The sequence below is a fragment of the Sinocyclocheilus grahami genome, unplaced genomic scaffold (assembly GCF_001515645.1).
Source record: "Sinocyclocheilus grahami isolate Dianchi unplaced genomic scaffold, SAMN03320097.WGS_v1.1 scaffold141.1, whole genome shotgun sequence".
NCBI classification, from domain to species: Eukaryota; Metazoa; Chordata; class Actinopteri; order Cypriniformes; family Cyprinidae; genus Sinocyclocheilus; species Sinocyclocheilus grahami.
Genome location: NW_015505320.1, coordinates 505,628 through 518,159, shown reverse-complemented (window position 1 = coordinate 518,159; position 12,532 = coordinate 505,628). Strand labels below are relative to the sequence as shown.

Here is a 12,532-nt window from a genome sequence, read left to right as displayed (position 1 = left end):
GTGTTTTGCATCTCTACTTGAATTGCCAGTTTTGCCCTACACTCCATACTGGATTTTGTCCACTGACTATGAGAATTCAGCGCTGGTGTATTCATGCACTAGTGTCTTGAGACTGTTCCACATTGACTTCGCTTGGATTCTGGGCCGCACCCGATCCTTGCCTGCTGCCACAATCGACCACGGAAAAGAGGTTTTTACCAACAACAACATCGATGTGAGTCGGATGATCTTAAGCAGACAGCAGGGGTGTGACAAAGACCTTTGAATGACTGGAAAATCCTGTTTCCAGTGTTGGGATGTTTTGTGTTGAACAAACTGTGGACTACAGAAGTAGTATACTATTCCTTTGAATAGAAATATAGCTCGGTTTATACACATTCTTATTTAATTAAATGGCCATGGAGTCTTGGACTTATTACATTATTTTTTCCAAGTTTGCAAACCAGAAATGTAATCCATCTTGTTTGGGAGTTATTGTACAGTATTATTGTACAAAAGCACAAGTTTCCAATTTATCAAAATAAATTAGAGCACTAACCAAAACCATGTGAACTTTGTTGGCTTAATTCTCAGTAACTGTTAAACATTTAGCATCTCCTTGTGGTCAAAGAGGAAATAAAAAAAAAAAAACATGAAATAATGTGCAAATACTTTAAATTCACAGATATAGACGTAAAAACGATATACGCCATGTTAGCAGTGTTATTTCAGTAGCTTTTGTTAATATTTCAATATATAGTTAATATATCAATATACAGTTTATTTTTAGTTTTAGTCATTTGACCACTTAAACGAAATGAACATGAGAAACATTGCATGGGCAACAAGCTGGAATAAAAGACACATTTTTATTTTTTTTTTTATTTTTTTTTTAAATATAGTTATAGTATTAAACAACAAAAACCTTGCATGGAGAAGAAAAAAAAACATGGTGAAACATTTGTTTACCAGATTTTTATTTCAACATTTAAAGAGTTTCACAGGAAAGGAAACTTGTTTTGCACTGATTGACAGGGTCACAGATGTTACCTTGGTTATTCAGATTAATGAAACAAGCACACATACTGTAGAGACCTCAGAGACAATAATAGAAAGCACAGTCACAGGAAGATTAGTCATGTAACAAGGTATTTTCTGATCTTAGTTTTCATTACTTCATCTTATAAAGGAAAAGTACATGTGAGAGAGAAGCATATCTGTTTTCATCCATGTTTATATAATGCGTGTTCAACGGAACTGCAGTGGGCTGACACGCAATCCGATCACATCTTTACCAATCTCGGTTACCTAGGAAACAGGAGAGAAACAGCCAATGAAATCGATCCTTCACTTTATAGCACCGCATGATCAGATGGAACAAGGGGAAAAGCAGAGTTACTTTATCACATATTAACAAAATTAGACTTTCTATCTTCAATAAACTAACACTAATTAAACATGGACACTACACGGGCTTACAACTAACCTGTGTGACCCTGCAGATCTCTCCTTTGTATTTGGGGCAGTAGCAGGCTCCAGACAGGGGACATTTCTCCACTGGCCGCCCACGGTACAGGGGAGTGAAAGAGGCTGGGCAGATGTCAAAGGGATTGTGGGGGTCGTAGTTCAGTTGGTGAGCATCTGTCAGGCTCTTCTCACATGCTGCAAGAATCTTTCTTGTCTGAAAAAATAAAGACGGGAACAACAGGTTATTAATGAAAATGTACACACAAGGAAAAAAAAAAAGAAAAAAAAAGGAGGCCAGGACCTATTAGGGGGCCTCCGGATACTCTCAAGGGAGCTGCAAGATGGCTTAAAATTGGTCATTATTAAATATATAAAAATGATTTAAAATCAACCTGACTTCAGAACTCAGAACCATAAATTTGAAAAACAAGCATTAAAAAAAGCTTTATTTTAATTAAAATTTTTAATTATTTGTATGTATTTTTTATTTTAATTACATTTATTTTTTATATATTTTTTTTACATACATAGTATGCTGACACAATTAACAAAATCCATTAAAGTTTTTTTTTTTATACCAACAACTTTTAATGCGAGAAAAACTGTCTGACTGAATAGCTATGGGTTAGAGCAGGGGTTTTCAACCTTTTAGGACATGCGCCCCCCCCCCAAGTTGGTCTAATTTCACTCGCGCCCCCCCAACACCCCCCCCCATTACTGTAGTCACACCAAATTACTTTATTAACATTAACATAAAAGCAAATATCCATTTAAGCTATTAAAGCAGCGAACAATTTTTCTTTTGCTCTTTTTGATTAACATTATTTACATAAGAAATGCACTGATCCATTATACTGATGTACATTTGATATTTTTTTTTACTGTTTACATTCACTTAAAACAACCGACTGTGCTTACAAGGATACTTGTCAAGACAGCCATTGGTATTCACCTGCTGTCTGTGAGAATCTGTTTGTGCACTTCAGGTGTGCGAGCGGTGCGCATAGAAACGCTCTATCACAGCGCGTGAGTACCGCATTGAGATGTCTTGGGCTTAAATGGCTTACAATTACTTTAATATTTAAACTGACAAGACTTAAAACACGTGAGAATGAAAAACTTTCGAGGAAGCAGCAGTGGCCTGATCGTTAAGATAGTTTTGGGGTGCTGAAACCCACCTAAAAAGGGTTTAGAACCGCCCCTGGTATAGCGTGCGTAATTATACTGAAACATAAATATATAACCAGTTTACCTGATTCAATGTGATGGCTGAGCCTGTTTCTGAGATGATAACATGCCAATTTGTGGTTGGATTTCCAACACGGCTAATCGTAAATCATCTTACACGGTCAATAAGCGTGACCAGGGTTGCCAGCTTTTCACAACAAAACCCGCCTAATTGCTTCTCAAAACTAGCCCAAAACTACAAAACGCGGCAAGTGTTAAAGTAGCCCAATTCCACGGGAAAACCGCGGAGTACACTATCAATAAACGTGACCAGGGTTGCCAGGTTTGCACAACAAAACCCCCCTAATTGCTACTCAAAACTAGCCCAAAACTACAAAAAGTGTTAAAGTAGCCCAATTCCACGGGAAAACCGCGGACTTGGCAACACTGAGTGTGACTGATACGCGAGCCAACTCTGCTCTGTCGACTAGCAGTGGGAGTCTGATTGCCCCCTAGTGGATGGCTAAAGATTTGTTAACTCATTCATAAATTCTCAAGAGAAGGTCTCTGAATTAACTGATGCTCGCGGCCCCCCTTGCCAGGTGCTGGCGCCCCCCTGGGGTTGAAAACCCCTGGGTTAGAGGATACTCGTGTAAAAAATTACAACAATTATCCATTTACCTGTTGTGCCACTTCTGGTTTGGGACCCAACTCAAGCAGACGGCGAGCAAAACCTGCTGCCGCTTTGAAGTTCCTCAGTTTGAAGAAAAGATTGAGTGCTGTTCTCAAAACCAACACCATGTGGATAGGTTGCAGACTGCAATGAGTGAAATATGCTGCCATCTGAAACATACACAGAGAAATATTAATTCAAATTTTTCATTTTAATATTATATAAATTTTTTTAATATTTAAAAATTTAAATTTCAGAATTTTAAAAATGCATGTACTTCACAAAGTCTCTTTTGTTGATCGAGAGTGTCTTTGGGAAGTTTCTTCCTCTCTGTCTCCATAGTGAGGCCAATAATATACTCTTTACAGATAGTGATAAGCTGTTGAGCCTGAGTGAAAGTAAAGAGAATGTTTAGTAACCCCCTATATAAAACAATATACTACTCATCCTGAATAAAAACACACCTCTGCAATCTCTTGTTTGTTGTCAACCACAAGCAGTGGTACGGAGAGGAGAACGGCTCTAAAACGATCAACAGCTTCTTCAAAGCGCCCTGCTGTGGTCAGCTGATAGCACTGCTGCAGGCGGGAAATGAGATCAGAGAGACGCAGGCCCACCGCTGGCAGACCTCCTTTAGCCCCGCTGTCCTTCCAGTTCCTCTGGGGGTAACTGTGTAAGCAGGGCAGAGACGGCAGGCCCAGGTAACAGGTGCGCCCACGGGACAGAGTTTGCATGAACAGTTGCTTATAGGGTCCAAACTGAACCACACCAACCTGGTCATGCAGCAACTGTAGAAAAGGGAACAAAAACATGAGAGAGACAGCAAAGAAACATCTGCTACATTACAATTTAGTAGTTTAGACTCAATACTGATTTTCTTTCCTGCCTCAAACCCTTTTAACTTCACAAATTTGTCAGGAAATCAGAAATATAAGAAGTACAAATTGATCTTTAGTTTTGTGAGATCCGTTTACCCTCATAGCAGTCTCAAAAGATCCAGCCAATAAGTGATCCACCGCCAGCTGAGAGTTGTTGCACCACATCTGCGTGGGGCTTGTGCCCTTGGTGGGCGGCACAAAGAAACCGTCGCCCTCTGCGCCACCTCCGCCAACAGAAGGTACATCCTATTGGTTAAAGGAAAGACAAGAAACAAGGTTACGTAGGATTCTGTTTAAAACCATTCACAAACAGTTGTGATTTTTATTTCAGTTCTACACCAGACTTACCAGTTCTGGCGGGAGGTCCAGATCTTCCTCAACATCCCAGCCTCCTCCTTCCTCTTTCCCAATAGCTCCCTCATCTCCCAATCCCTCTTGAGCATCCATAAATCCATCTGGATTATGAGAGAGCACTAGTGATTCGATCGTTTGGTCTAGTTTCCTCCTTCAAAAACAGTTTTATAATAGTAAATACCTTCATCCAAATGAAGTTCTGCATCTTCTCCCCAGCCTTCTCCTCCTGAAGTATCCATGTCCAGGTCAGCAACCATCTGACCAGCCCGTCCTATTCGAACAACCACAAAAATACGTGTTATTCTTCAACATGAAATCCCTCCAACTTCATAAATCCTGGTTACCCACTCTGAGCCAGTATGAGTATCACAAAACTTCACCTTTGGCAGCAATGGCTCCCTCGAAGAAGCCCTTGGAGACGGTGAGCAGAGGCCAGTTGGTATCCAAGGGGTTGATGGGAGGTGGCGGCTGCAACAGCTGGGCATTGGGGTCCACTTCTGGCACCTGCACATAGATGGAACCCATCGCTCAATCATTCATCTACAAATTAGTGCATCTCTGTTAGTAATGAGAATATAACATGCCACTTCTTTTTCCAGGTCAAAGGTCTCCTTCAGGGCTTCAGCCTCCTCATCCATCCCATGAGTGGCAGCAGTCAGGTAAGCCAGAGACTCTGAGAATATATGTGATACAGAAGTCATTTTCTTTTAATAAATCTCAATAAAACAATCATGTGAACAAAATAAAAGTGACAGCACTCACTCTGTCCACAGTTCTTCAGGATTCGCACACGCTCACTGACGTCACCCAGATAAAGAGCACCCTGATAGTGTCCACTCATGTCCTTTCTTATTTCAGCTGTAACATGAACCACAAAACATCATTCAAACAATCCATAAAAATGAATTATCCTTAAGAAAACCAAAACGCTACCATTCAAAAGTTTGGGGTCAATTCGATAACCACAAGACTATTAAGCAGCAACATTTTATTATTTGTTAATAATAGAAAACAATTACTTTAAAATGTAATACCATTTCACAATATTGCTGTTTTTACTGCATTTCTGATCAAATCAATGCAGCCTTGGTAAATAAATGAGACTTCTTTCAAAAACATTTAAAATTCCTACCAACCACAAACTTGTGAATGGTAGTGTACTCATGATTTTTCCTCGCCACTCACCTATCTTCATCATCTTCCTGAGTTTGGCCAGGTTACCAGTGATAAGGTACAGGAAGGTGAGTTTGTCGAAGTTCTTGGTTCTCTGGTAGCACATCTCCACAACTTGGTGATGGCCCTGCAGAAGCGCAGCCTCGCCGAGACGCTCCCAGCAGCTACGTTCATCCAGGGCTTTTGCAGCCTCTAACGCCACCTGCATGAACAAACAAATCAAGAATGAACACCTGTTCAGGCAAAAGTGTTGAAGACTTCCTCCATAAATGTTAGTTCTGAATACCTCAATGTTTCCACACTCCAGAGCCAGGCTGAAACGAGTCTTCTCATCTTTGACGAAGTGCAGCGCAACCTCTGGGTAGCCCTTCTTCTGCAGGTAGGCAATGATGGACTGGCCTACCAGTTTAGCGTTACGCACCATATGAAGAACCTGAGGGTGTTGGGTAGAAAAAAAAAGGGCCATTAACAGTGTTGCTATTGTTAACTAAAACTAAATCTATTATTTAAATTAATGAAAACAATTTTAAAAGCCAAATGTAATACATAAAAATAAAGCAAAACAGAAATGAAATAAATAAAATGAACACTAAAAAATAAAATAAAAACGCTACTTCAAAATATTAATAAATACTACAATAGTATATAAATAAGACTAAAATAATGGTTATTAAAGGCAAATCAGAATGCGCAAAAAAGACTAAGTTACTGAAAATAAAATAAAACAAAACAAAATAAAATAAATGGGTAAACAAGATAAGCCACTCTCCTGACCCGTTTCAGGGATATCTTTTAGAAAACAATATTTTATGTTTGGCATTCCAAAAATATACAATTAAAAAAAATAAATAATAAAAAAGACTACACAATTTATACACATTTTTATTCAGATAAAATAAAATAAAAAAATCCAGAAGGCGCAAGTTTAATTATGCACGAACCTCTTCATATTTGCGATTGACCAGAGCCAATTTAAAACGGTACTCAGTGGGGTCAATATTGAGCACTCGTGGTCTGCACTCACGATCCAGACAGTACACACTGTTGCCTCTGACTCTCGTCACATAGATGGGTAGATCCAATGTACGGATTATACCATGATCACTACGAGAATTTTATTTAAAGATTAATATTTCATGATTAACAAAACAGTATGGTTTTCTTAATTAAATAGTTGCATGTGAGGCTATTGGTGCAGTACCCGGAGGTGAGAGCATATTTGATGTGGTTGGAGGTGGTGTAGATGAAGACTTCATTCTCGGCCCAGGCACCACTCTTCACTCTGATGTTCTCATGGATGTTACACAGGCTCTCTAACTTCTTGTTGCAGATCATGATGGCTGAAAAGCAAAAGCATGTGGGTTTATTCTATTTGATACAAGGCACACACAATTGCACAACCTTTAAAGGTGGCTATTTGTGATTGAAAAATCAATATGTTGAAGCCTATATAACCAATTAGTGAGTTTTCACTACCGTGTTTCGCCAGCAGAGCCACGTGGTTGGCATCGGAGCTCCACACCACATATTTGACTTTAGCGATTTTGACTGTAGCGAGGGAGCGCTTCTGCTGCACGTCAAACAGCGTGACTCCTTCAGCATCACGCAGCAGCAGAGATCCAGTTCCTGCGTAGAAGATCTCCTCACAGCTCGGTACCTGGACCTTCTTCACAATCTCATTCTTCAGGTTCTTTATCAGGAGCTGCAACGGGATAACCATAGAGAATAAGCATTCGGTCGTTTTATTCTAAGAGATAGAATATATCAGAAATAAGCTTTTACTTTTCTCAGCTTAAAGGGATAGTTCACCCAAAAATTTAAATTCTGTCATTACTTATTCACCCTCATGTCGTTCCAAAGCCGTAAGACCTTCGTTCATCTTCGGAACACAAAGTTAAGATATTTTGATGAAATCCGAGAGCTCTCAGACCCTTCATAGACAGCAACGCAACAGCAATCTGACATCAGGTGTTCAATGTCATTTTAAACGACGAGGGTTTCACGGATGTATGAAATTTGGGTTTAGCAGAGGGAACCGGGGTGATGCTAACTTCCAGGGTAGGCCTACATAAATATGTTATCACTGTAGCATTCTTTTCTTCCAAATGTTTATTTATGATTTAACGCCATGTCAGCAGCAGTGGCTATATTCCCAGCAGCAGCTGACTGGTAGCCTTTTCTGTGAAGGATTGGAAGAGCACATTTTTTATCATCAAGTGTTATAAGAATCAGTTTGCTAAAGGTCTTTTTCCTGAAAACATTCGAAAATGAAGTGGAAAAAAAAAACATGTTCAGGTTTGACAGTATAGTAAAATCTTTTCACTGGTACCAATATGAAAAAATTTTTTATATATATATATATATATTGTTTGAAAATTATATATATATACATAAATATGTACAAATATACAAAAACATACATATAATAAAAATAATAACAAGAACGAAAGTAATAAGAACAATTATATAGAGTCTTTCAGCTTCTTTTCTTTCAAATAAGTGTTGCTTGATTCACTTACCGAGTGCATGCGGTCGAGTACAGCAAAGCGGTTCCTAGCCACCCAAACCGCAGTCAGACCAGAGGAACGCTTTCCCTCTGGAGCTGAAAACGTGTAGAAAACGTGAACAATTCCATTTTGCATAATAGATTACGAAATTCTAAAGAGAAAGGATAAAATGTTACCATCAGGATTCTGGGAGTCACTCTCTCTGGGAATGGAATACAGATCATAGGTGCTGTTTTCCAGGTTAGTAGCTCTCTGAAATGGAAAAGAAGAAATTAAATACACAAATGAACCTTGATTTGACTAAGCAGAAGGATAAGAGTCTACAATACTCACAGTGCACAACAGCACAGCATTTTCTGCAGGGTTGTAGGACATGCTAAACACTGGGAATTTGGATCCACTGTTGATATAAAAGAAACCATTCAATTGAAAAGTTCAACTGCACTAAACCTTTTGTAGATGGACATTTGTTTTTTAGACCTTAAGTAGAAAAGACACACCTGCGCAGCTGCATGACGGCTGTATCCTTGCTGCTGTTGAAGTCAAGCTGACGCAGGAAGCGATCTTTTACATAGTACAGCATGTTCCCATACACGGCATAAGCTGGACGTTCCCTTTCCAGTTTAAACACCAGCATCCCACTGTCATGGCCTGGAAAGGTACAAAATTACACTTTAATGCATCTCATTTCATCACCAAAACCACTTACTAATTATTAGGGCTAATTATTAGGACAAATTACACGATTCGATTTGACTCTCATTCACAAGCTTGCGATTCGATTTGAATGGATTCAATATCAATTATTTTGGATATATATCAGGTTACAGTACATGCCAAATTTTCTCAAGGAAAAAATCTCTCAACTAATGCTGTAAAATATACATGAGAGTCAGTTGGTACTACATTACTATAATATTGAAGGTTAAAATTGACTGATTTGTTAAAATTGCACTTAATGAAATTTTAAAACTAATGTTACAATTACATAATATTTCTACTTCAATTAGTTTTTTTGAAATATAAACACAGTGTTGGACGTCATGAATCGGTGAGAATCGATTAATATTGAGATATCGATATTTTTTACCCATCCCTACTAATTATTATTAGTATCCTACCAGCAGCAAACAGGTTGAGGTTGGGATGAGCCCCCAGCACCCAGAAACGGTCGTGATCTCTGCGAAAGGTCTGGACGCCTGTCCTCTTGGACATATCCCACACACGGATGCTCTTGTCCTCAGAGTTAGACAGGATGAGCTCCTGACGAGGATGGAACACCGCACAGGACACATTGTTGTAGTGTCCTCGACAGGTGTCCAACTCCCATGCTTTTGACTCTAGAGGAAAAAGAGGGGGGAAAAAGAACTAATACATAATCTGTGACTTTTAGTTATAAACAAACTCGAAATATGAGTTTTGAAAGTTTAGATGAGGGTCCATGAAAACAACTGCCTGTATAGGTAGTAGACAGCAAGGAAGTTCACTAGGTTTTGAAACGGGACTAAATATTTTACATTTCCAATGTCATTTTTTTCAAATCAGAACAGTGACAGACATTTTTCCATGATTGAGAACACATACCGTTCATCCTCCAGATCTTGACCTGGCGGTCATCTGCTCCTGACACAATGAGAGGCATGCTGGGATGGAAGGCTGCCCAGTTTACGCCTCGATCGTGACCCTGAGACCAGAGCAGGAGAACACTTTCATTCAAACCAACAACAAACTTCATTCATTCAACCCCAACACACACTTTTCAACACAAAGATCGGCTCCATTTTTTAAATGCCATTACAACCACATTCTTACCTCCAGAACGTGCTTCACTACTGCATCAGAGGCCCCAAACAGGTCGACACCAGAGATGCCACGCACCTCCGTGTCCACAGCACCCGGAGACAAGTTCTTCTTCCTCAGACCTGGAAGCAACATTTACAGTCCGACACACACAGGGGACCATTTACAAATTACACAGGAGCACCCACATACCAGGGAGGGAAGAGAGAGAAACAACATTAAAACTGCTACTCAAAAACACATTTGTGATATCTGGCAGTAAACACAAACATTTTGTTGGGCTGCTAAACATTCGCTGGTGCTAGAGAACACAAACACAACAAACATCCTCCATTAGGTCTAAACCTGAGTTAAGGAAGTAAACTTAACCACCAGATTAAGTAAGAACAGAGACAACAATCAATCAAAACACAACAAAGTTAAATTATGATCACAGAGAGATCAAAATCATTTGAGATTGGATAGGATGCATGTAAATCAATGACAGAAAGCTAATCAGCTTAACTCAGGTCAGGACGCAGAGAAAAAGAGAAGAGAACAGAATGTGTATCTGAGATCTCAGTACTCCAGATGTCTGCTAAATGAATAAAAGTCCAACAAAAGCTGCACTAGAAACCAAGGTACAGATGTGGATGTTTCCAGAGGGGCAAAGGAGCTGTACAGGAAGTGAGCAGGGATGGAACTGAATGGTGGATTGATGGGGTGGAGCGTGTCAAAATGTTCTCTGGAGGGGCACTGGATGTTAAAGGAGTGAGAAAGACTCCAGTTAAGTCATGCATTTGTTATCGCATATTGTAATGCATTAATAGATGGATTCCATCATGCATTCAAGTGGTGTTAAGAGTCATTTAATGATGATCTATGTTCATGTTACTGATCGCAAAGTTACATTCAGATAGATCGATCAACTTGGAGGTATCTAATCATTAATATCCATGTCATCTATGAATGACAAATGCCATCATGCAGGATATGAGGAAAAAGTTAAAATGTTTGCATACTTCTGTGAATTTCACAAATGAACCAGGGATTAGGGATCCCAATTGTTCCTGTTCATGAAAATGCTTATAGTTGATGAAACTTCATCCAAAAGATGTTAAAAAGAAATGCGTTTATAAATTTAGATGTAAAAAGAATTTTGTTTTCATTATCTCATACAATTATATACGAATTGCACATTATCCATGCAGCAATATATTCATTCCATATTTTTATGTAAATGGGAGAAAGGTAGAGAGAAACCATGTTCAGTGTAAGCTTTAATGAATGGGTTATTTGTTGTCAGTCAGTGCAGACAGCAGTAGTTTAAAAGGTTAATGAGCAAGAAAGAAGTTCAGCAATGAATGCAAAAGGACAGACATTGACAATTTCATTAAAACATGCAGAATTTCAAAAATGCCTCTAACATTCAACATTTGAGCAGGTGACCATTAGGGCTGGGAATCGTTCACAATTTTTCAATATCGATACCGATACCTTGACTTCGATACCGGTTCCTGAACTATACTTTTTTCGATACCAATTTTATGAAATCAATTTTAACAAGATTACATTATCTAAAAAAAAAAACTTTGGTTTTATTTTTCAGCTTGTTGATGTTTACAAAACTCAAAGACTCATCTCCTGAGCCACTGCACAAAGGAGCAAAATGTAACCAACACAATAAATCAGTGCAAAATAGTTTTAATAAAGCTCAAATAGTCTTCAGTTTAAACATCTGTTAGGCTACATTTACACTAGTTAGTGTTTGTTTTAAAACGCATAGCTCAGACAAAATCATGATTACTATTTATTTTCCACTGATTTTCTGATAAGCATTAGCAGCTTCCAGCGCTGTCTGCTTGTGTTCTCTCTTCCATGATCGCTGCTCTGACTCAGACGTAATAACATATTTAATTTCAGCAACATTACATGGCCAAAACACACATTAGATGGCAGGTCCGGATTTACCTATTTTCGTGATGTAGAAAAAACACATTTTTGGGCCCCCTTCCCTATTAATATAATAGATTTAATATTACCACTCAAGCAAACAAAAATATTTCTTAATCAGTGGAAACCAATACAGTGTTTTCTACCGGAATAAGCGCTTGCGTTCAGTCAATACAAATCAAATAGTTCTTAATTTGTTTGAGAACTGAGAAAGACCATACCATATAGTCGTGGCCACATAACCACCTCCGGGAGTGCATTATTTCTCTAATAATTTTAACGGCCTGGAGTCCCAACCACACATCAAGACATTGTTCAGATCATTTGTTTCAAGACAGTTGACATGTTTCCGTCCTGAAATCTCATGTAGGTTTAACTAATTTTTTTACGTACCTCATCCCAAACCTTCCGTTGCAAATTCCAAAACGTCATTTTAGAGCTGATAACAGAAGCTTGAGCCATTGATATGCAGGCTTACGCAGTTATTAATGCAGTCTAATGTGGTTATTAGAGAGAGGGAGAGAGAGAGATTAAGATGCGTGTGAATACCTGCGTCTATGCGTCTCTCAGCAGCATTCAGCAGCAGCGTCTACTAATAGCGA

The 12,532-nt window shown here is 38.8% G+C and overlaps 1 protein-coding gene across 1 annotated transcript in view; it reads right to left on the bottom strand.

Annotated features, from left to right (window-relative positions):
- Positions 1-939: 939 nt before the first annotated feature.
- The window catches only part of copa (COPI coat complex subunit alpha), a 15,464-nt gene continuing 3,871 nt past the window's right edge, over positions 940-12,532 (bottom strand). The window contains exons 7-29 of the mRNA XM_016280466.1: positions 10,011-10,120; positions 9,783-9,882; positions 9,320-9,538; positions 8,699-8,849; positions 8,532-8,598; positions 8,375-8,450; positions 8,211-8,293; positions 7,168-7,393; positions 6,893-7,031; positions 6,633-6,795; positions 5,978-6,124; positions 5,704-5,893; positions 5,281-5,376; positions 5,103-5,191; positions 4,899-5,022; positions 4,700-4,789; positions 4,513-4,619; positions 4,261-4,410; positions 3,751-4,074; positions 3,564-3,674; positions 3,295-3,456; positions 1,466-1,660; positions 940-1,287 (exon numbers count right to left, since the gene is read on the bottom strand). Of these exons, the coding sequence (XP_016135952.1) occupies positions 1,228-1,287; positions 1,466-1,660; positions 3,295-3,456; positions 3,564-3,674; positions 3,751-4,074; positions 4,261-4,410; positions 4,513-4,619; positions 4,700-4,789; positions 4,899-5,022; positions 5,103-5,191; positions 5,281-5,376; positions 5,704-5,893; positions 5,978-6,124; positions 6,633-6,795; positions 6,893-7,031; positions 7,168-7,393; positions 8,211-8,293; positions 8,375-8,450; positions 8,532-8,598; positions 8,699-8,849; positions 9,320-9,538; positions 9,783-9,882; positions 10,011-10,120 (3,179 nt within the window). The 3' untranslated portion in view covers positions 940-1,227. The remainder of the gene's footprint in view (positions 1,288-1,465; positions 1,661-3,294; positions 3,457-3,563; positions 3,675-3,750; positions 4,075-4,260; positions 4,411-4,512; positions 4,620-4,699; positions 4,790-4,898; positions 5,023-5,102; positions 5,192-5,280; positions 5,377-5,703; positions 5,894-5,977; positions 6,125-6,632; positions 6,796-6,892; positions 7,032-7,167; positions 7,394-8,210; positions 8,294-8,374; positions 8,451-8,531; positions 8,599-8,698; positions 8,850-9,319; positions 9,539-9,782; positions 9,883-10,010; positions 10,121-12,532) is intronic.